This window comes from Gracilinanus agilis, chromosome 4, assembly GCF_016433145.1.
Source record: "Gracilinanus agilis isolate LMUSP501 chromosome 4, AgileGrace, whole genome shotgun sequence".
In the NCBI taxonomy this organism is placed as follows: Eukaryota; Metazoa; Chordata; class Mammalia; order Didelphimorphia; family Didelphidae; genus Gracilinanus; species Gracilinanus agilis.
The window spans coordinates 395,194,912-395,219,019 of record NC_058133.1 but is presented as its reverse complement, the minus strand read 5'-3'; the positions used below and the strand labels follow the sequence as shown (position 1 = coordinate 395,219,019).

At 32.6% G+C, this 24,108-nt stretch overlaps 1 protein-coding gene across 1 annotated transcript in view; it reads right to left on the bottom strand.

The window, feature by feature from the left end:
• PEX7 (peroxisomal biogenesis factor 7) overlaps positions 1-24,108 on the bottom strand; it is a 95,118-nt gene that overhangs the window by 39,641 nt on the left and 31,369 nt on the right. Inside the window, exons 6-8 of the mRNA XM_044677089.1 lie at positions 14,365-14,471; positions 12,243-12,356; positions 10,117-10,172 (exon numbers count right to left, since the gene is read on the bottom strand). Of these exons, the coding sequence (XP_044533024.1) occupies positions 10,117-10,172; positions 12,243-12,356; positions 14,365-14,471 (277 nt within the window). The remainder of the gene's footprint in view (positions 1-10,116; positions 10,173-12,242; positions 12,357-14,364; positions 14,472-24,108) is intronic.

The window sequence follows — 24,108 nt, the reverse complement described above, 5'->3', positions numbered from 1 at the left end:
AAAATCAGGCAATTTATTAATTTAGGAAGTGTTTATTAAAAGCCTAGAATGTAGTAACCATTTTGCAAGGTCCTAAAAATATAGAGATGAAAACAAAACAGTTCCTTGCACTCAAGGAGCTTGTTTCTCTTAGGAAACAATATGTGCATATACATAAATAAATATAAAATATACAAAGTAACATACTACATGCAAAATAATTTCAGTTGTCATGGCACCAGGAAGTGTGGAAACCAGGATAAGTAGGCCTCATGTAGGAGGTGGAATTTGAGCTGAGGCTTGAAGGGAATTAAGGATTTTAAGGCTGAAATAAGGTAGGACTTGATGGTGAACTTTATTCTTTGATATTTTTTCCCCGTCTTGTGTTCATCTTCACAAAGATCCACTTTGAAGCCTCATTATGGGGTGGGAGGGAAGGAAATAGAAGCAACATGTTTAAACAGCTTATTTTAGATGTATATTTGTTAGGAAGAAGAGGATGTCAGTTTGTGAGATTTGTAGTGTCAAGTGAAATGATTTTTTAAAATTTGTTATTTGAAATTCTGAACTTTATGAACCAAGTAAGTAAAATAAACCCTGTAGAAAAGAAATAACATGAGTAGAATATTTATGGTACATGAACATACTAAATGGTTACTATGCTTTTAAAGTATTTTAATAAGTTCAATATGTAACTTTCAAAGATATCTTGGTTATCTATGATTCCTTTTGGTCTTCCTTCTGATCTCTTCTAATTTTGGGAGGTGGGAGAACACTATTTACTTCTCTTCCATCTCTCCCCTACTTCCCTCCAGCAAATGAGAATTGTAAAACCTTTATAATAAATACTCACCGACAAGCAAAACAAATTATACTAGCAAAATCTAAAAATGTTTTTCACCCTACATCATAAGTCTCTATTCTCTGTCAGAAGGTGGCAATATATTTTATCACTGTTACTTTTGAACTGTGGATAGCCATTACATTGATCAGAATTCTTTAAATCTTTCAAAGTTATTTTTCTTTATAGTATGGTTGCTATAAAAATTGTTCTTGGGTTTGCTAACTTCACTTTGCAAGTATTTCCATGTCTCTGATGCAAATATTTCTACGTCTTCCATTTACTCACTTCATTATTCAAGTATTTCCATGTCCCCTTGAAATGGTCTTTTCATTTATTTCTTACAGCACATAAGCAAATCAGAGGAACATGAAAAAATCTGGATAGGGAATATATATGGTTCATGACCAAACAAGAGCTAGATAGGCTCACAGGAAGGAAAATGGAAATTTTGCTTATGTAAAAGGATTGGTGAATTTGACCAAAAAAATAAAATAAAATGATAAGTGCCAGAGTGGCTGTGGTCCTTTAATTCACTATTAATAGAGTAGTAAACTGATTCAAACATTCTGGAAAGCAATTTGGAAGTAGGCCCCAAAAGCCTTTAAACTGCACATGTCCTTTGACCCTGCAATACTGACACTAGTTCTTTACCCCAAAGAGATTAAAGGGAGGGAAAGGACACACATGTACAAAAATATTTACAGCACTTCCTTTTGTGTTATCAAAGAATTGGTAACTGAGAGGATGTCCATCGATTAAGATGGCTGAAGAAATTATAGCATAAGAATGTGATGGAATACTACTAAGAAATGATGAAGGGGATGGTTTTAGAAAAATATGGAAAGACTTGGATGAATTGATGAAAAGTGAAATGAGCAGCACCAGGATAACTACTTATATATTAACTATAATGCAATAGAGATAATCAACTTTGAAATATTTGGGAACTCTGGTCAACACAATTCCAAAAGATCATGATGAAACTAGTTACTATCTCTATCTTTGGATACAGAGATAATGGTACTCAAAATAATGTAGATTGAAGTATTTCTTTTCTTTCTAGACAAAGCTAATGTAGGAATTTGTTCTGCAGGAGTATGCATATATTTCTAATTGATTTTATTTTTCTTGCCTTTTCAATGGGTAAGGGAAAGGAGAGGGAGGAAGAGAATTGAGAACAGAAAATTAAATTACATTTTTTAAAGAGATATAATATAATTAAATTTCATGTAATATAGCTCTTTTATGATTTTACAAATCCAAAAGAAAGTAGAAAACAATAGGAACATTACTATTAATTTATGAGTACTTTATGATTTTACAAATCTGAAATAGTTCTTAAAAATATTAGTGTCATTTTATGTCATAGAAAGGGATTTTAAATTTTCATTTTTTAAATTAAGTGCAGATAAATTTTAAAATATTAATTTAAAACATTAAGTAAAATCATAATTACAAAATGAATGAAAGTATAAATTCACCTGCTGTTTGTTGTATTTACTTTGGTTGACCTTTTTGTGGTGAAGGGGGAGGGGTAGGTAAAGTTGAAATATAATATTTGAGACAAGAGTACATATTCACCTATACTTGCCGTCTGTTTACTCTGATTGACCTTTTTTGTGGGGAAGGGGAGAAAAGAGAAATATCTGCTCATGAAAATCTCTGTGCCAATAAAAAACAAAACTCATTGGCCACTTAAGAGTTAAGACACTTACTCTACAAAGGCAAATCTCAAAACCGTAAATGTGACAAAGATAAAGGTATTTCTCTAGTTAGAATGCTGATTTAATATTTTCAAGAAACTATTTGACCATTTCCCCTATTTATATAGCACAAGCTATCTTAAAGCTAGGTTATTTCCTAATTAAAAAGATGACATTAAATATCTGGTTTATTTGAAAATATTATTAAGAAGCATGTTAGAATGTCTTTTTTGGTAACTATTGTTATTGTTTGCCCCACTGTTGATCAAGGAAGATAAGCCTACCATGTGAAAAGAGGGCATTAAATGAAAATTTGAGGATATAATATAGTACATAATACAGGGGAAGTTAAATCAACAAGCATTTTTAAGTGTCTACTATTTTCCAATCAATGTGCAAAGCACTGAAGATACCGATACCAAGAAAAAGTGGGGAAAAATAAAATATTATACAGAATTAATAAATTTTGCACAAAATAGGAAAAAAAACCTACTTAACACTAAAGTTATCTGAGTGATGCTATACAACTTTAAATTCTAAGAACACAAAAATCTCAAGAAATCAAAAGTAGAAGTGTTCGAAAAGAACATGATGTGTATAAGCTATACTATCTTTCCAAAAATGAGAGTGGTGTCATAAAAGACATCAAGAAAGACTTCTATGACCCAAAAAGGAGTTGGGTGTGTCATGTATAAAGAGTGAGGTATAAGAGACAAACAGCTTGAATGTTGCATTAGTATACACAAAATATTTTTTAGATCAAGAAAGCAGCCTGTTAGTTTAGTGGATAGATTCCTAATGGAGGACTTATGGAAGAATATAAGTAGCAATAATAAAGAATTAAAAGTCATATATAGATTTACAAGTGTAGAGAACGTCCTCATGTAGGTGATCATGGATCCATGAAGTGGGTTTAATGTTGAATACTGAGTTACATTGGTTTATGTTACATTTATATATGTATATACATTTTATATAAAATGTTTTAACTTATCAAACCTCTTTATCAAAGGATACATCAGGTAAATCCTTTCTCCTCATAACTCTTAAACCAATAAAAATTGATCGGGTATAATTTGAAGGTAATGTCAGTCTGAGTAAGAAAGAAAATTACTCAAATAGAGCATATTCCCTCCAGTGCAGCCTACTGTAACTCATCTATACCTGTCCATCCTTTGCCTCTCTTGAAATACATTATAAGTTAAAAAGTCAGAGGTAGTGTTTTGTTTTGTTTTGTTTTGTTTTAGTATCTTAAGTAAAATTTATGCCATTGAGGTTAATTAACTCAAGAGTTAGTTGACAGTGTTTGGTTTATCATGGCACATTAAGTGTGGTAGAAATCGTGCTGGGGTTTCCGGGTTAAGATGGCGGCAGAGTAAAAAGCAGCTTCTTGACCTCTCCTAACCGAAGCATACAGGACTCCTCCAGAAGACATAAAAACAAATCCAGACAAACGAAAGGACCCCACAACAGGGCGCAGCATTGAAGGTACGTGGAATCAGGCATTTTCATGCTATAAAGGGGTGAAACAGCTCTCATTAAAACACGAGCTGAGCAACCCCCTCCCCCCACACCACCTACAGTGCCAAAGCCAGCTCAAAAGAGTTAGAACAAGTTTGGGGCATCCATTAAGTGATTGGCAGCTCACCAGGGTCTGCTCCTGAGAGCAGCAAGACTTAAGACCCCAAGAGGCCAAAGAACGCGCGGACTTTGAACACAGACCTTGAGCAAGGCGCAGACCTTGAGTGGGACCCAGTGCAGAGGGGTGCATGACTGTGGAAGCAGCGCCCTAGGACTGTTAAAGGAGCTTCAGGCACAGATATAAGCAAGGGGACCACCAGGAGGCTTGACCCTGAGAACAACTAGACCTAAGACCTCAGGAACATAAAGAGTGCAGACAGACCCTGAGTGTGAGGATAAAGCTGAGACAGCACTGGGCTAAAAATGGTAAGCCATCCACAGGAACCCCAGAAGAGAAAGATCAAGAAGAAACCTTTAACACTCGACAACTTTTGCACAGAAAAAATCCAAACAGAACAAACAGCAGAGGAGAACAAACAAGTAATCATATCCAAACCTTCCCCCCAAAAATGAAAACTGGTCACAAGGTCTTGAAGAGTTCAAATCTGAGATTATGAGAAAGATGGAAGAGATTGGACAGTTTAAAAGGCAGAATTTCGCAAGTGGAAAGCGAGGCAAGCAAATTGAAGACCAGAAATGACCAGATTGAAAAGGAAAACCAGTCTCTAACGGCTAGAATTGGGCAATTTGAAAAAGATGCCCCCAAATCAAAAGAATTGATAAGCAAATTGGAGACCAAAATCAAACAGCTGGAAAACAGGATAGATCAAAATGAAAAGGAAAATCAAAAGATTATAGCAGAAAACCAGTCTCTAAAGACAAGAATTGGGCAATTAGAAGCCAATGATATCTCAAGACAGCAAGAACAAATAAAACAAAGTCAAGACTGATAAGATAGAAGGAAACATGAAATATCTCAATGAGAAATTGACAGATCAAGAAAACAGGGCTAGAAGAGACAATTTGAGAATCATTGGTCTTCCTGAAAAAGCAGAAATTAATAGAAATTTGGACTCCATACTAAAAGAAATTATTCAGCAAAACTGCCCTGAAGTTCTACAAGAGGGCAATATAGACATTGAAAGGATCCATAGATCACCCTCTACACTAGACCCTGAAGAGACAACCCCCAGGAATATAATAGCCAAATTCAAGAGTTTCCAAGTAAAAGAAAAAATTTTTACAAGAAGCCAGAAAGAGACAATTCAGCTATCAAGGAACACCAATCAGGATCACACAGGATCTGGCAGCCTCCACACTAAAAGACCGCAAGGCTTGGAATATGATATTCAGAAAGGCAAGAGAACTGGGTCTACAACCAAGGATCACCTACCCATCAAAACTGACTATATACTTCCAGGGGAAAGTTTGGGCATTCAACAAGATAGAAGATTTCCAAGTATTTGCACAGAAGAGACCAGGACTAAATGGAAAGTTCAATATCCAACCACAAAAACCAAGAGAAACATGAAAAGGTAAATAAGAAACAGAGTGGAAAGAAAGAAAACTCACAGTAATTTGGAGATATGTTCGAAAGAGAGGGTTTAAACTCAAATAATCTATGTATGATCTCTTTCATCTCTTACTAGGTATGGTTTACAAAGTAAATCTAGCATGGGAGCACAGAGTAATCATAATGAATAATATATTAGAAGCAAAAACAGTACTCATGGCAACAACAGAAATAATGCCTGTCTTTTAAGATGTGATATCTTCAAATGAATAAAGGCTAAGAAAGAATTAATTCATACATCAAAAGCATTTACAACTCACCAATCAGAGAGAGGCCTCAAATTTTTCCACAAAATTTAGAATTCTCATTTACTTCTAATATTCCATAATTAAAACTATAGTCATTTGCTTTACCATAATTTAGGTTTTCACTACTTATTCAATGATATAAATTTTAAAAAATATCTTCTATTGAATAAACTAAATCCTTAAAAAATGCGAAACTTCATTTGATAGTGAAAAAAGAAGGCCTTGATGTCTCTTATGTCAATATAAAGCATTTTTCTGAAACATTCTATATTTTCCTTGCTTTTCTCTTTTGTGGTATTAAAAAATAACACTCTAATCATATAATATTCTGCAGGATTTACATTTTACTAAATTCACATCACATTGCTTTAAAATCCATTGAGAAGTCATCTTCAGTGACCCTTCCCTTCAGTAATTATCACACAGAGATATACTACTCGGTTCACATGAAATTTTAGGCACTAAAAAAATTGTATTCCAAAGAAATTCTAAAGAATGGCTCGCAACTCAAGGGAAAACTAAAAGTAACTTCTTTTTAAATTATTTTCAACTTCAAAATTCAGTATTTCAATTAATTTCAATTCAAATTTTCATTTAATTTCAAAAAATGACAATTCACCTATCACACTGGTATTTCATTTCTATGCATTTCCTTTTACAAAGGAATTTGATTGTCTACTGACACACATTTCTACTGGCCTTCTGAATTTTATATCTAGTTTTTGAGAAAAAAATTAAAGTTTAGTAGCTAGAACATGTCAATGTTAAAAGCTTGCTTCTGAAGAGAAAGATGCTTTATTATCTCTATGACTTGCTACTATTTAATGAAGAAAATCTTCCCTTCAAGTTTCAACTCAAAGAAATATTCAAATTCTTTATGATGATAAACTAGTAACGGTAAAATTCTATATGAGTCTAGTATGAAAGATGCTACCAAAGTGAGAACCATCACTAGTAAAACAGCATAGAGCTCAGAAATAGTTTTGCAAATCATTCTAAAGAAAATACTACTCATTTCCAGAATGTTACAAGTCTTCATATCAGATTAAATCAAAATTTAAATACTACAATGTTTAATTCTGACAAAAAAAATTTAAATGTACATAGTACCTTAAGATTCCTACTGCACTTTCTTCACTACCCTGTGAGATAAATAGCACAAGCACCCTATGGAGGAAACCAAGGTTCTCAGAAAAACTGATTTGCCCATGATCCATGGCAAGGCATCTAAGGCAGGATTTAAACCTATGTTTTCTGACTCCAATTGTAATACCTTATGCACTCTACCTGTAATGTTTATTTGAAATATACCCTCATTTTTTGACATTTCCTTCAAGTGTATTGTTACTAGAAAATGTCTCACCATTCTCATCTCTCCATTTAATAAATACTTAAAGAATGTTTACTACATGCAAGGCAATCTGCTTGAAGCTCTGAGTTCTACCATCTGAATAGTTACAAGTGATTTGATTTTTTGTTTTGTCAAATGTTGCTATTTAGCTGTCACTATGTAGAACAAACATGAATAAATGAACATTGTGAAGGCCATTGTCTGGTTTCAAATTCTAGTCTAATCTATGAAGGTGAAAGATGAATTATAATAGCAGACTTTGATTTGGTAATCCAACTAATGTATTTCCTTTGCAGGAAAGCTGAAAAGGCAGTAAGATGAACCTTGACTAACTGGGTGTGAACACCAGATAAAGATAACAATAGTCAAGAATGCTGAAGTACTCTTCATCATCAACAAATGTCTCATAGATAAGTAGATAAATAGATACACATAGATGGCATAGTTATAGACATAGTCATATAAGCTTATAGTTTTCATTTCAATTAAATCTTTTGGATATCTATTTTGGCCCTGGAAAGGTTCTATGATATCTAGAGAAGTCATTCTTGATGAAAAACACTTACAAGCTCAAAAGACAGTTTGTGAGAAAAAAAAAAGAGTTCTTAGGGAAATAGAGTAAGGAACAAGCATTTATTAAGTGCATACTATATATTAGCCATTGTAGTAAGAGATTTACAAATATCATTTCAGTTATCCTCACAACCCTGCAAAGTAGGTGCTCTTTCAGAAGTGACTTGTCTACGGTCACATGGTAAATATTTGAGGCTAAATTTGAACTTGTGCCTTCTTTACTCTAGGCCCAATTCTCTTTTCCTCTATGTTACTAGCTGCCTAAAACCAAAGTGAATGCCTAAGTCTTAGGTAAGAAGGTGAGAGAAGAGTTCTAAATGAAAGGGAAACAGTAAGGCATTTCTGTTTAGTTTAGCAGAAAAATACCAGAAGCAATTATTTTCTTTCATTTTCCCAGTAAGACCACATGCCCCAAACCTCAAAACAATTCCTACTGAAGTTGGCATATTACACAAGAAAGACTAATGGGGGAAAAAAGAGATATTTTTGCAGTATAAGATAGGTTTTCCATACTCTCTTTTCTTTTGTTCTTCCCTTAAAAGCTTTTTCTGGGAATTGTTTGCCAAATTGGAAAAAAATTTAAATGACAGAACATAGATTTTTGCTTTAGAAGGATGAAAATTTTAGAGACAAAATTTCATATTATAATTTCTACTGCAACCTCTCGATTGAAGACAATACATGAGAAAGTAGAACAAAAAAAATACAACCAGTAACAACAACAGTATAAAAGGGAAGAACTGTAACGAGAAGAAAAAAATTAAATTTCAATGCTAACATATTATATTGACCAAGCTTAGCTTCAGAGAAGTGATATGAAAATATACTTCCCTCCTTTAGTGGAAAAGCGAAGGAATATAGGGGTGAACACTGAATATCCCGAATAGATTTGGTTGATGAGTCAGTTAGTTTGGGTGAACTGTTTTTAACTCCTTTCTTTTTAAAAATTCTTTGTTATAAGACATGGTTCACAGAGGACAAAGGACAGGAATATATTTGAAAATGGAAGTCATATAAAAAACAAAAGATATGGGTAAATTTTCATCAAAAGAAAATGATTGCTTTCTAGATATGCTTGGCATTGTAATTTTCATTCAAAAATAAATGCAATGTGTAAATTTGTAACTATGTCTGTACTACATGGTTTTAAGTCTAGAAAACCTAAAATTATTTCTTCAGAGAAGTTTTAATAATTTTTATACTAAATGTAGTTAAAAATTTCTTTAATGATGATGACACATTGACATATTTTGAGATTCTGTAGTGCATTTGGGTCATAGTTCTGATTTATCCATTTAGGATGATACCAATCTCTTCCTTACAATCTTAAAAGCAATGTAACATCATGGTGTGGAGATGACCTTGGGTTCTTGAAGGCTACCCCAACAGAACCAACATATTTTGGAAAGGCTTCAACTCTAGCCTTTTTTAACCAGTCTTCTCCCAAATTTTCTTCTTTTCACCTTGTCCTTTATACCTTGGTATTTTACTTGGTACCATATAAAAGCCTGTCATCTTTCCATCCAGAGATTTTAGTGGAGAGTGTATATTATTTAGATCTAGTTTCTCCTCTCCCTCCCCACTAACTGAATCTCTTTCTTTATGTTGATGTCATCTGATTACCTCTTACTAGTAAAGGTCCACCTACAGTGCCTTCAAAAATTCCTAAATCTTGGGCTAAAGCCTCTTGAGCACAAGTCCATGAACTGTGCTAGTTTCAGGCTGAAAGATGGCCACAGTAAAGTCAAGATTGAAATATTGAAGGAATTCTGCAACAAGACTTACCACTAAACAACCATCTTTGGCATTTAAAAATGTTTGCAAGCTTTCATTCACTAAAGGTGTTTTGTGATCCTAAAAAATGCAACTTTCAGAGCTGAAAAAAATTTGTTATAATATAATGACAGATTTCTGCTCCCTGTCCCTCAAATTCTGAGTTTTTCTTTAAGAAAAAAAATCCCACTCCCATGGCTTAAAGATTTCAAGAAAATCTGTATCTTTAAATAGGCAATAAACTTCATGTCTTAAAGAAATCTCAAAAGATAACTAAAGTTTGGGTTCTTTGAATTCTGAGGAAGGTCTTTAGTTCCCTTAAGCTTCAGATCATTCCAAATACATATTCTCTTATCTGGACAGTACAATTTAGGTCTTTTGGAGCTAACCTTCCTTGTGACTCAACTATGAAAACAGCTAAAAACAGCAAATATGAATAGGTTAAATTATCTTCTTTTTAGGAAAGCAAACATTTTTTACAAAAAATCAGCATTTTAAAAAAGAGCTACTATACAATATTTAATAGTACAATATAGTAAAAGCCACTATACCTTACTGTAAAGTCATAGGAGCAAGAGGCCAACAAAGAAGCATGAAATGGTGAAAACTGCAAGAGAGCAAAGAAAATTTTTTCTAACAATAAAACTGAATTAAATACCAAAATATAGAAATAAGAGCAATTTAACAATTAATGCAGTCTCATATGAAACACTTTTGTTTTCCTTTAACAAAGAGAATCTTTCCTGAAACAATTGCCTGAAACTGAGATTAATTGAATGACAGTATTTCATTTTAGTAATATCCATAAGCACTATTGTAAACTAAAGGTTTTTCAGCTTTGCCAATTCAAATTCTATTTTCTTTAGTCTTTAATTTAATCCATAAGTTTTACCTTGAGAGGAATAGCAATTCTGACCTATAAATTTTCTACCTATTGTTAATTTTTTGTACAAATTCTAAAAATGCCATGTGGTCTAGCGTTTATAGAGAAAGATGTTCCTAAAAGTCATTTGCACAATTTTAGTCTGATCACTCACTGAATAACAACTGAAAAAAGTCCCACTGAGAACCATAAATGACTTTGAAATACATCATACAATTGGTCTTAGTAAGTTTTCAATGACCATAAAACATTTTAGATATATTGTCACTACAAGTATTAAACATATCCTTCAAGATTAAACATTTTTTTAAATAATTCTTTAATCTCTGAGTAATGGATAATGAATAATGATTACTTTTATTTCAGTGGTGAAAGATGAAAAGTAAAAGGTAATTAATGTTTCATAAAGAGAGACAGGGATAGGGAAAAGATCTATAATTTCATTGGTTCAGGAATTTTCCAGGTGATAAAAACTTCCTCTGCCAATGCAGTTGACATATCCTCTGCAATTTATACTCTCAATGTTTCCCAGAGCACTGAGAGGTTCAGTGACTTGCTCAGGGTCACACAGCCAATCTATGTCAGAGGCAATATCTGAATTATTCTTCAACTTGAGATGGGCTCCCTATCTTTAACATGCTACATCTCCAGATAATATTTTTTAGAATATAACTAAATTATGTCAATAGATTGATTGGGTCCTCCAAAGAGCTAATTACTGGTATACCTCTTCATGTAAAAGAGCATTTTTAACTAGAACTTTAAAAAATTCTACATGAGATATCTCTTAAGTATAGCCATCTTTGATATATATGACATGACAGATATTTAAAAAATAATTAAAAGAAAAAATTGGGTGCCATTCCATATATAGTAATACTCTGTAGCCTGGAAAATCTCAAATGTTAATCAACACATTTGAAATTATATTAGGGCTTTCAAATACATAAAGCATAATTATCTAACAGGAAATATGATCAGAATAATTTTACCCTTATAACCAAATATATCAAAGTATAGAAATGGGACATATTACTGAATATAATTAATACAATTATATGGCAGATTTTTTTTCCAAAGTGTAACCAATAGAGATAAAGAGTAATCCAGAGCACAATCAGATAAAAGTTGGGGGGAAAACAAAAGTCTCCTATAAATTTTAGTTACACAGTTTGAATATACCATCTCTGTAAAGCCTCAGCACTTTGCAAAAAAAAAAATAAATTCAGTAATAATATGAAAATCAAGACTATCTGGTGCCTTAGGGAATGAGCTGATTTTATTCAGACTAAACAGTTTATCCCTTTATGCATCAGAACTTTTTTTTAATTTTAAAGCCCTTACCTTCCATCTTAGAATCAATACTGTATATTGGTTCTAAGTCAGAAGAGTGGTAAGGGCTAGGTAATAATAAGGGTCACACAGCTAGGAAGTGTCTGAGACTAGATTTGAACCCAGGACCTCCCATCTCTGGGACTGGTTCTCAATCTACTGAGTCACCCATCTGTCCCCAAGCATCAGAACTTTAAAAAAAATTTTCATCACTTTCTGTGTCTCATTTGTATTATACATTCATCTTAGACAGAGTTTACAGTACACATTTTTAACTTCTCTTTGATGATTACTTTGTAAACAGCCCTTCAAACTATATAGTCCTTAATGAAAATAATTTCATTTTAAAATAGCAATAATCAGAATTAAAGGCAGCCAACATTTGAATATAAATGTAATTATGTATTAATTAAGCAGCAATCAAATCTGTATTAAGGAGATTTAAAAATTACACTGACTTACCTTAACCCTCCTAATAGCATAGGCATGACCAAGGAGTTCAAATACTGGTTGTCGTATGTTTCTTAAGTCCCAGCCTCTTAAACTACAGTCAACTGCACCTGTTACCAGCAAATTCTAAAAATAGTTGGGGAAAAAACACAATTAAAATTAATTTGACTTTAGCATGAAAGGCATTAAATAGCCCCATTCTTATTTCTGACAATAATGTAACAAAATTTGAGAATTTTGGCATAAGGAATGCAAATAAAAGGTTTGGCCGTTTGGTTCACTAGCACTCTAACACCAGCATCTATCTGTTCCAGAACTCAGAAAAACAATAATCTTTTCCCAATTTGATTTTAGTATTATGGAAATTCATTCAAAGCAACAGATGTTTTCCTTGTAGTCTGCAAAGCCAATATCTTTATTCAGATAGTTTTGTTTATCCAACAAAACACTGGTTTTTTTGAATCCAATTTTATTTTTTCATTTATTCTTAAGAGTATGAGAACACGATGTCTGTACTCCTTTATTTAACAAGAATGAATCTAAAAGTGGGTGGGAGAAATACTGTTTCCATGTTTGGTAAAGTTCAATATATTATATGTAAACTGTATAACTACACACATACACATACTCTACCATCACAAATCTATATGCATTGCAATTTAACATCTCTGAATTTAACTCAAGTTACGTGAAGTTTTGTATTAATTATGTTTATGCATACATATATGTGTAGTGCTTTCTTACAGAACAGTAGAAGTTGATTACAGTAATGAGACAAATGAAAGAGAAAAAATTTTAAATGGGTTATAAAATTTAAAATAAATACCAAAGGCTAGTAAATTACAAATGAAACAGTAGTCTGAATGGCAAAATGGAAAATAAATCAAAGCAGTAAGTAATATAAATTCAGAGGCCTAGAAGGAGAAGAAAGAATGTAAACAATTTGATTCAATTAAACAGACTTTTATTAAATGCTTACTGTGTGCAAAACATGAGGTAAGGTATGGTGAAGGTAGAGAAATATACAAGATCTAAATCCTAAAAGAGGCTGTAATCTAGTATGAAGTCATGACAATTTTACAAATAATTACAATACAAAAATAATGCCATTAAGAGCATAACAGAAATGCAAAGTGATAACCAATGTTTAAGAGGAGAAAAGTTATTAGCAGACTGAAGAAGCAATGCCACAGAAATCATAAAATCATTCAACCCAAATAATTCTGTTTTAAAATTTTAAATTCTAATTAAAACTCTAAATTGATTTAAATTAAAATAAAAAAATTTAATTTTATTTTTAAAATTCTAAATTTTTGAGCATTTATCTGTTTCTAATTTTTTCTATTGTCATGTGCACTTAAATCCTCTTAATGCTAATTCAGGTCATTATGAGCATCAATTAGAAATCGAAGTGATTAAATTTAATCTAAACATCTATGGGTCTCCATAACAGTGATGAAATAAGACTGATATGGAAAGCAAATAACATTTTACTACCAAAGAAAAGTCATCTTAGGGCTATGGAAAGTCAGACACAAAAATACAGTAATAGAAGAGCTATGAATTAATTGGTTTGAAAAAATTCTGAAAAGAAATTTGAGATCAGGCTAAGACAGTGGCTGAATGTTCATGTTATTTGACCAAATTCAACTGTTAGGCATATACCCCAAGAAGTTAAAGATTTAAACAAAGGTCCAATAGCCTCCAAAATGTTTAGATTAGCATAGTTTTGTAGTAGCAAAGAACCAGAAATAAATACAGTTAAGGGTATAACAATGGTAATGGAAATAACATCTATACCACCAACACCAACAATACATAATGTTATGTAATTAAAACAACGAAGTTTGGCCTCAAAGAGATGATAAAATGTACTTTTGCAGAGGTAAGGAAACTCTAGGTGAAGAATCTTACATATGCTATAAGATTCAGCTGTCTTAATTTTGCTAAACTGGCTTTTTAAGAACTCTCTTTTATATTCTTTGCAAAAAGGATGGCATTCTGTGTAGATGAGGAGGGAAAGACAGATTTGTAAATAAAGGCAGTAAAAATACAAAAAATACCAATAAAATGATTTGTTAAAGAACAAAGACTGATTTATTTGGAAAAGTTGATACTGTTTAGCATATAATACCTCATTGTATTTGCACCAATCACAGCTCAAAATTTCTGCCTGATGAGCTGGAATCACAATTTTGACTCCTGAAGTCTTCGCATCCCAAACTCTTAGAGTCTGATCCCCTGGAAAAAGAAAGAAAATTAATTACTTTTCATCACAATAAAGGGCTCAGCACTCAGTTAAATATCATGGAATAAATGGATACTCATCGACATTTGTCAGTGATGATCATTTCAAACCTAAATGTCTTGATTTATTATTATTGTTTTCTCTTCTTCAGTGAATTATCTTCTTAATATATAAAAATAAATGAACCTAAGTGGTTTTAGATCTATTAAGGGCAAGAAAATCGAACCAGAATTGAGTCAAACAGAATAATGATTAAACCTATAAGTAGAAGTTTCTCCCTTGGGGAAATAAAAAGGCAATGAGGATTTCCATAGTCTGTCCTTAAGTTTGAACAGTGCAAATGCTTAAGCACCAAAGGATACTATTTTTCTGAGAAATAAATCTTGCATATGACCTTCCTGATAAGGACAGATAAGACTGTGCCCAATGAAAATGGGAATAATCTCCTAGGTATCTTGAACAGAATCTTTTTAAGTTCTAGCAAGAACAAATGACCTTTAGAAATGTAGCATATTTTCTTTCTTATAAAAAGTGAGATTACAAAATTTTAAAGCCAACATTCCTACAGAGGTTTTTGTTTGTTTGTTTTAAAGTTTATTCTGCTCAGATGTAGTAGAATGGTTTTTTTGTGTGTGAGGAGTCAAAATGTTAACTGACTTCAGCAAGTCATCAGGACAGAATGGAGGAATTTAGCTTATAACATTAGCTGGCAGTTACATAATACCTTCTGACTTAGAAAACTACCCCTTATTAGATTGGATATTAGAAATTTAGAAATATTAGAAAAATATCCATTTTCTCACTTGATTATCACAATAACTTTCAGGTAGGTAGAACAGATATTCTCAATTTACAGGTGAGGAGACTAAAGCTCAGAGAAGCTATGAGTTACACAGCTAGGAAGAGGTAGAGACCAGATTTGAAATCTTTTACCATAGTGCTTTGCACACAGTAAGTGCTTACTTAAAATGCTTCATTCATTCATTCACAACAAGTCCAGTGCTTTCCCCACTACACCACAGACTTTATGTCTCAAATGTAGTGTCTTTTAGGAGATGATCATGTACCAAATACTCACATGAGTGTTTCTTAAAATTGCCACTACTGAGATATTTGACATTTAATAGGAATAATATTGAGCAATGTATTTTGCCAATTCCTGAATTAGTTGTACAAGAAAAATTTAATTGTATATTATACTTGATTCAAACTTGAAAACTATAATATTAAAGGATATCATCATAACATGCACACACACACACACAATTCCATTATAATTCTCAATTCAAAGCAATAAACACCAAATGATTAAAAGTTATACTCAACCCTGTAAGTAACTAATGTGCGACAAGAACCACACAATCAATGCTAGACAAAGCTTTCAGGAACATTTACAATGCTGCATTAGTCATTTGAAAAAATAAATGAGAAACAGTAGTGCTAAAAACAAAATTCTTAGCACATGGTACAGCTTTAAATCAAGTTTGGTTATTGGGTGGTTTTAGAGGGTTTAAAATTCACAACCAAAAAATTATCTGTTCTGAGCTAACTGAAAATACAATCTCATTGCTTTCATTATATACATTAAATGAAAAAGTTGGCTTAGAGATGCATTTTAAATAAAGCTGTTTCAGCAATCACCAAAAAACTAGCAAAATTTTCTATCTATAACTTTCAATCACATGCTTTTAAATAGTGGTTCAGTAAACCATTAAAGAGATCATGCAGGAGGTACATCAAGAGAAGGAATTTAATTGAAAAGCACTCAATCAAGACTAAGTCTCAATGGAACATACATTATATGGAATAAAGACCTTTTTCTCCTATCATAGATATTAGTAAAATCTAAATTATTTTTTTTTTAAACCCTTGTACTTCGGTGTATTGTCTCATAGGTGGAAGATTGGTAAGGGTGGGCAATGGGGGTCAAGTGACTTGCCCAGGGTCACACAGCTGGGAAGTGGCTGAGGCCGGGTTTGAACCTAGGACCTCCTGTCTCTAGGCCTGACTCTCACTCCACTGAGCTACCCAGCTGCCCCCTCTAAATTATTTTTAAAAGCACTGAAAGTCTCCAATTTGAAATGACATTAAGACTCGTTTCTAAAATCAGCAGTGTCTATTTCAACAGAAAACAGTTATTTGTGGAAAAAAAACAACTTTAACTTGTGCAATGCTTTCCTTAATGTCTGATCTCTATAGTTCTGTACCCTTTCTTATTATGTGTATAAGCATATGGTTTGCTTTCTAGCATTTTCTAATTACAAATGGTAGTCTTCTTAAGGAGCAAAAATTTAGTAACAGTGCTTGATGCAGAATATGTAAATATATACATATTTTAATCCTATCTGTGTTACTAAGTAGTCTTTCTTGTTAGCATCTCTCTCTTCCTGGAAGTTTATTTTTTGCCCCCATGTAGAATCTGAGTTAGTATTTCATAAGTAGAATTCCAAGGGAGTAAAAATCATAAGCAATTCTGTGAGTTAATTGTTAATTATCCTTGGATTTTTCTTTACTCCTAAAATCAGACAAGAAAGTCTCCTCTTTGTCTAATAACTTTACATATAAGTGCCCATCTAGGCCCAAAAGATCCCATAATACTTGGGATCAAAGATAATCCCTCCCTTTGTTTGCAAGCCTGTAGTAAGTCAGAGAACATTTAATTCCCCACTCTCCCCCTCCCCCTCCACTCAAACAATTCTTGAACTCAAAGATACTATGGATAAATTTGGAAGCAGAGGTAGCAGATAACACCTTGCTTACCACCAATCACCATTCTGGAACTTCTAGAAAGGAAAAACAATCTCTTAACACATATCAAAAATATAACCTTTCCCAAACAAAAAGAAAGCATTCCACTGTGGAAGACTCATTTGGCTGTACAAAATATCCTTTAATTAACCTATCTAGACGCATAAGTCTTCTATATTGATTTACTTTTCCCCTCTCTAGGGTAGATGCTGAGTTGCCACATAATTACTCATTTAGAGATACTTTTAAAGCTAAATGAAGCAACTGAAATGGGTAAAAGAAAATGATCAAGTCTCCTTATTTTTAAATTTCTCAAACTCAAAGAGCCCTTATTCCACTGCTACAGTAAGAGAACTTAATTTAAAATTGTAATAATTCAGTTACATCAACATATTGTTATTAAACAATTTAACATTTAAAATGCCTACATGTACATGGCAAAGACATTTTAGTATCATTAAATTTGCTCAAGCATGGAAATTTTTTTCTCTTAACTAATAGAATCCTAGAATTACAGATTTATAGCTACAAAGTATTTTTTAGATCAATGAGTCCAAACTCTTCTTTTTATAGACAAAGAAACTGAAACATAGAAAGGTTAAGTGACTTGCCTAGGTTCATGCTGTTAGTAATTATCTGAGGCAGAGTTTGAACCCAGGTCTTCTTGACTCTAACTCTAGTGCCCAGTGTATGCACCCTGGTTGTTGGGTATATCTGTTAACAAATAGAAAAAAATTTCCATTTGAAAACTATTTGATGGTTTTTACCAGGCAAGACTTTTATCAGTGTCAAGGAGGAATGGTTTGTAAAGAAAAGGAAAAATCTGATTTAGTAAGCTTTAAAAATTCTATTTAATATTTTTCATTTCTTTATTAAGATGTCTATAGGAGGAGAAAACTGGGAGAAGCTTGCTTCATTAAAATGTCTTTTAATTTTCTGGGGAAGGGCCCACACTTAGAAAATTGATTCTTCACTTAAGGATATCATAAATGTATAGTATAACTAAAGAGACATAATCTTTAACATGTTCAACATCCTTTTCCAGACCTTTGTTCCTATGTACCTGAGCCCAACTTATTGATATTCCTTTTATTTTCTCAAGAAAAAAGTTCAAACACATATACTGCTTCATTTTACTCTTATTTCTGATACTTAAAATGCTATACTGGTGCTTTAACCAATAGAATTTCCATTTGATATAAATTTTTAATAGGATATAAGGGAGGGTGGGGGTAACACTTCCCCAAATTAGAATCAGAATGGAAACCTTAGACTTTCAAAGCTAGAGCTCACCTGACCAGGCCACTATGAACAGCTATTATATTTTTTAAATTTGGAGTATACCATCTTTCCTTACCCTGAAACTCTTATATCTCATGATACATATATAAAGAAAAAAAATAAGTCCAAGTTCCCTTATCAAAACTGTACTTCAAATTCCACTAAAACAACTTCCTAACTTTTTACTTTCAGATTTCCCAAAAAGAAAAGGCAAAATCCAAACACTAAAACATCCAACTTTTATAAAATATTGGAGCTCTCTCATAGCTCACATAAAACAAGCAAATAATATTTTTTCTTCAAAGCACTTAATGAAGATAAAAGAAGCAACTCACATTTGGGCAGATGCCTCCTCACCAATTGCAAACAGGCAATTTATTCATATCTATATCATGTTATATACACAGTAGCTGGGTCCATAATTAAATATCACTAAATAAACTGGTTGAATTGAATTAGAAAATTGCATTGTTCTTTAAACAATTCCCAAAATAAAAACTAATTTTTAACATACATTCTCTCTTGGTAAAATTGCCTTGGTTGTAAGTCTTGAAACACCACAACTTCCAAAGAATCAAATTTGAAGGTAACCCAAAGAACAACAGAAAGACCTAGAGTGGATTCAAATCAGCTATAGTGCATGTCAAACACATATAAGAAATAGCATATAAGGAAACATGATTAGAAAAGGGTTGTCATGTACCAAGAGATTGCTCTAGTGATGCACTAGCAGCCATGAATGTAAAGAGAAAAAGAAGGCCTCAGATACACTGGGTGGACTCTCTGAGGAGGATCTATAAATGAATCTGGCCAATCATCATTCAAGAAGGGGAGGCTTTGAAAAGCTACAATTTGTAATGACCAAGGGTATGTGAGGATCACAGATCCAATGAAGCTTTTAAACATAAAACTTTAAAAGGAAGAACATCAAATTACAAAAATTAACACGATGCATTTTAGCATACATTTTACATTTCTTAATAAGAGGAAAAAGGAACTTTAGTGAACAGAACAATTTATATCAACAGCAACTCTTCAAGTATTTTTGAACAGCCATGTATTAAATGTATAATTCAATAGTTCAACTGAGCAAGCACTTATAAAAAGTGATAGTTCCTATCTTCAAGGAGCTTACATTCTATTGGGAGTGGGTAGGGGACACATGGGGAGGATGGAACATGTATATAGAGAATTATATACAAAATATATGTAATCTAATGTCTTGAAGAAGGTACTATTAACTAAGGAAATAAGAAAAGGCTTGGGGAGGAGTTGACATGTTAGCTGAACCTCTAAATTAAGCTAAGGATTCTGAGGCAAAGATAAGGAAGGAAAACTATATTCTAAGCATATGGGGAAAAAGATGGAGGGTATATGTGGGAAAGCCAGTTTTGGCCATGAAAAAGTAGGCTGCAATAAACTGGGGAAGGCTGGAGGTTGATTGTGAAGGGTTTAAAAAGGGAAACAATGTACAAAAATATTTATAGCTGCTCTTTGTGGTGACAAAGAATTGGAAACTAACAGGATGTCCCTAATTGGGGAATGGCTGTACAAATTGTGGTATATGATAGTGATGGAATATTATTGTGCTATAAAGAATGATGAACAGGATGATTTGAGAAAGAGTTGGACAGACCTCCATGAACTGATGCAGAGTGAAATCAGCAGAACAAAGAGAACATTATATAGTACCTGAAATATTGTGGAATGATCAAAAGTGCTAGACTTTGCTACTAATAGCAATACAATGATCCAAGAAAATTCTGAGGGACTTATGAAAAAGAATGTCATCCACCTCCAGAAAAAGAACTGTTGGAGTAGAAATGCAGATAAAAACATATGATTTATGACTTGTTTATTTGGATATATGATTTGAAGTTTGGGTTTTATAAGATTATTCACTTATAAAAATTAATAATAAGGAAATATGTTTTGCATGATAATACATGTATAATCTAGAAAAAATAAATAATTTAAATTTTAAATTAAAAAATAAAAAGATAAACAAAAGAATTTGTATCTTAGTCTAAAGGCAAAAGCTTCTTGAGCAGTAAATCAACATGGTGATTCAAACTGAAAGGAAGGAGTATTAGAGAGAGAAAAGAATGAAAAATATCCCACATGATAAGTGATAAGACAGTAAACTAGGAGGATGACAGTTTGAGTAGAAAGGAGATAGACACAAAAAAATATACAAGGTGTCCCAAAAATCTTTGTTCAGTTCAAAGATATTAAAGTATTATTTTAAGATATTAAAACTATACAACGACCTTTGGGACACTGTATAGTGAGTGAATGAATGAGTGAAAAAAGCATTTATTAGGCCCTTATTATGTATTTTGATACAAATGGGAATATAGGTATAAAATGACTACACTGTCTAACCTAAGGGAGCTTACATTTTAACAGGACACAGACAAGAGCATAATGGCCAAGAAGAGCCATTTGGGTTTGGAAAAATTATGGGAAATGTGACTTACGCAATAGAGGGAATAGAATGATACCCTCCTCCTTCTAGCAGCAGTGGCAGTATTGATTTCATTATGATTCTAGAATTGGAAAGGGGGAGAGAAGAAGACAACTTGCAAAAAATGTGAATGAAGTGAAGCAAAATATGTCAATAACTAGGTCAAGATGTAGTAAACAACTATAAACTATTCTACTAATATTCAGAAACCATCTAAAACTTAATATATGATCTAATCATTTGATATTTACCATATCCTACCTTGTGTTATTAATTTTCTTATGCATATATTTTTCCCCAACTAGAGTATAAGTCCCTTGAGGACAGGAATCATATCTTATATATTCTTTTATACTCAAAGGGTAGCATAATTCCTACATGACAAGCACTAAATAAATTTTTACTAATGGCAATGATAGTGTCTGAGGAAGATCAGTCTGGTAACAGTAGCCAAAGCCAACTAGGAGATTGGCAATAAGATTAATCACACTGAAGACAACTGTAGTAATCTAAGCATTTATGATGATAAAGAAAATTTCAACAAATATGTCATTAGGCTTAAACTCTACCCTCCAGCAAAGATTTCCTCTAAAAATTCACAAATAAAGTATAAATTATTGCATGGCAGTATATGCTATAATTTGATTATATTCATATGACAAATGAACTTCTTTTAGTCTGCACAAAAGTACTCTGTTATTATTGATGATAATAATAATAATGAATGATATTCATATCATGCTTAGGGTCACTGAGGTTGTTGCCCAAGCATTTTAGAACTGAAAAGGACTTTAGTCTGAGTTCCTTCATCACAATTTGTCTTAATGGAACTGAATAGAAATCCATATGTATCTTTGACTATGGCAGTTTTGACAGCTCTCAGTGACAAAAGCAGTAATAATACTGGTGAAATTTCCTAAACCACAGGGCATTATGCAGCTCTGCAAAATACTAGAGCACATGGAGCTAGTTACTTGGTATTCCTTTTGATGAACTATGAAATGTGGAAACAATTCTGTTCCTCATGTTTGGTAATATATCCAATTTGGATTTATTTTCAGGTCTAAGTTCAAATTTGCGACATCCATAAATTAACTTTTTTACTGTGGAATTATGTTGTAACATTTGAAAAAATAAATTACCAATGTTTTGCAGCTAAAAAAGTCTCTTTCACATGAAGTCCTGTTCCAGTTTTTGAGTATTTTGTAAATAATTTTTAAACTATTTTTACTAGTGATGACAATTTAGAAGATATGCCATAAAATGAGATGAGCTTAGTAAGTACTTTACAAAATCCTCCTCCCATCTGGCAAACATACATAGAAATTAAAAACTCTTTTTATTTTTCATATAATCTGACAGCTTATGAAATTAGATATGTTTCAGATTTCCCTGCATGAGCTATGCTCAAGTAAAACCGCAAAAATGTCAGCAACTGACATTCAAGGCTGAAAGTGTGTCCATTGTGAATAAAGCAATTGGAAAGAGCACAATCAAGAGTAGATAGCAGCTTTACTGCTCCTATATCCATTCCTTAGATGCATGAAGAAGGTACTTTAAAATGTCTTTTGGTGTGCCACCATTTAAAGCAATGTTATAAGCTAGATGTGAAAAGGGAATTTGTGTTCTAACTTGATCAATCAGAGATCTGAACTTCTCTTCCATTTGTTTTGAATTTGGGTCAATCAGCAACCACAAAATTGATACCATAGGCACTGCCCCTCTGGGTAGTACTAGGCTAATTGCAGAACTGGGATTGGTTCCTGGGGAGTGATGTAGGACAGCTAGTGGGTGTAGTGAGGACTTATAAGATGAGACCCAGCAGGAAGCTAGGGAAATTATTTTCTGAGGCTGAGACAGACACTGAGTTGTTGGGCTCTGGATTATTAGGTTAGGAAATTCTTCACCTCCTTTCTATATTTCTCTCTTATTTTCTTTTTCTTACTAATAAATTTAACTATTAACAGTCTTGTGACTTAAGGGTTAATTACAATTTTTGGCGACCACCCATTCTAACCATTGCATATACTACTGTTATCTTAAGTCAAAGATTATCAGTGTATTTGAAAAACATTGGAAATTGATTTTTACAACAATAACAATAAAGCCTGATATGTATAGTGCTTTAAAGTATGCAAAGCAGTTTATTGGTATTGTCTCACTTGATCCTCACAATACTATTCCTAAATGTGAGAGATAGTTTAATGCTCATTTTAAGGACAAGAAAGCTAAGGCCAAGAAAGTGTCCAGTGTCATACAAGACAGAGGAGGGATCTGAACCCAAGTCTTCCTCATTTGAAGACCAGCTTTCCATTCCATATGTTATCTTATCTCTCCTTACCAAGTAAAAAAAAGTGTTAATATCTTCAATTGAATTCATTAGGACTCATATAACTGGCTCATATGCTAGTTGATCAGCTTTTTGTTCAAAATATCCATAACAAAGTAAACCTACTACTACTTAAAATTTTACCTATGAGAAATACAACAAATGTTCTTGAACCTGTTAACATTAATTTTCAAAAAAATGTCAAACATTGGATTCAGTCAAAAGATGTTCACTCTGTCTAACCAATATTTGTTTTAAGTTAAGGCTTGCTATACTGAAGGCAATGCAAAACACTTTTGAGTTTCTTCTACAAAACAGACAAGGAAAGGTGAATATTCAATTACTCAGATTCAGACTGGGTCTTCATTGATTCCAGTCAACTCAGTTATTTCACAGTCTTTTGTTTCTTTGCTCTTTGAATTAATGAAATTTTATTTTATTATAATGCTATAGAATCTTGAAAGCATAATCAATTCCATAAAAACTATGCTCAGACCCTAGGCCTCAAACTAGAACTCTAGGAGGAGCCACATATGGTTAATGAAACAGTTAATATTCTTCTAAACTTGTTTTTTTAACTAAACATACTAAAGTTCTATTGTTCACATTGTGTGTCTGTGTGTGTGTCTGTGTGTGTGTCTGTGTGTGTGTCTGTGTGTGTGTTAGAAATTGTTTCATCGGCTTAGTAGTGACAGAAAACAGGAACAGAAATTGAAGGACAGGACAATAACTGTTGTAAAAACATGCGTAAACTGGCATATATATAAACATATCCATCACTAAATATATAAAAAGGGTCTAGAAT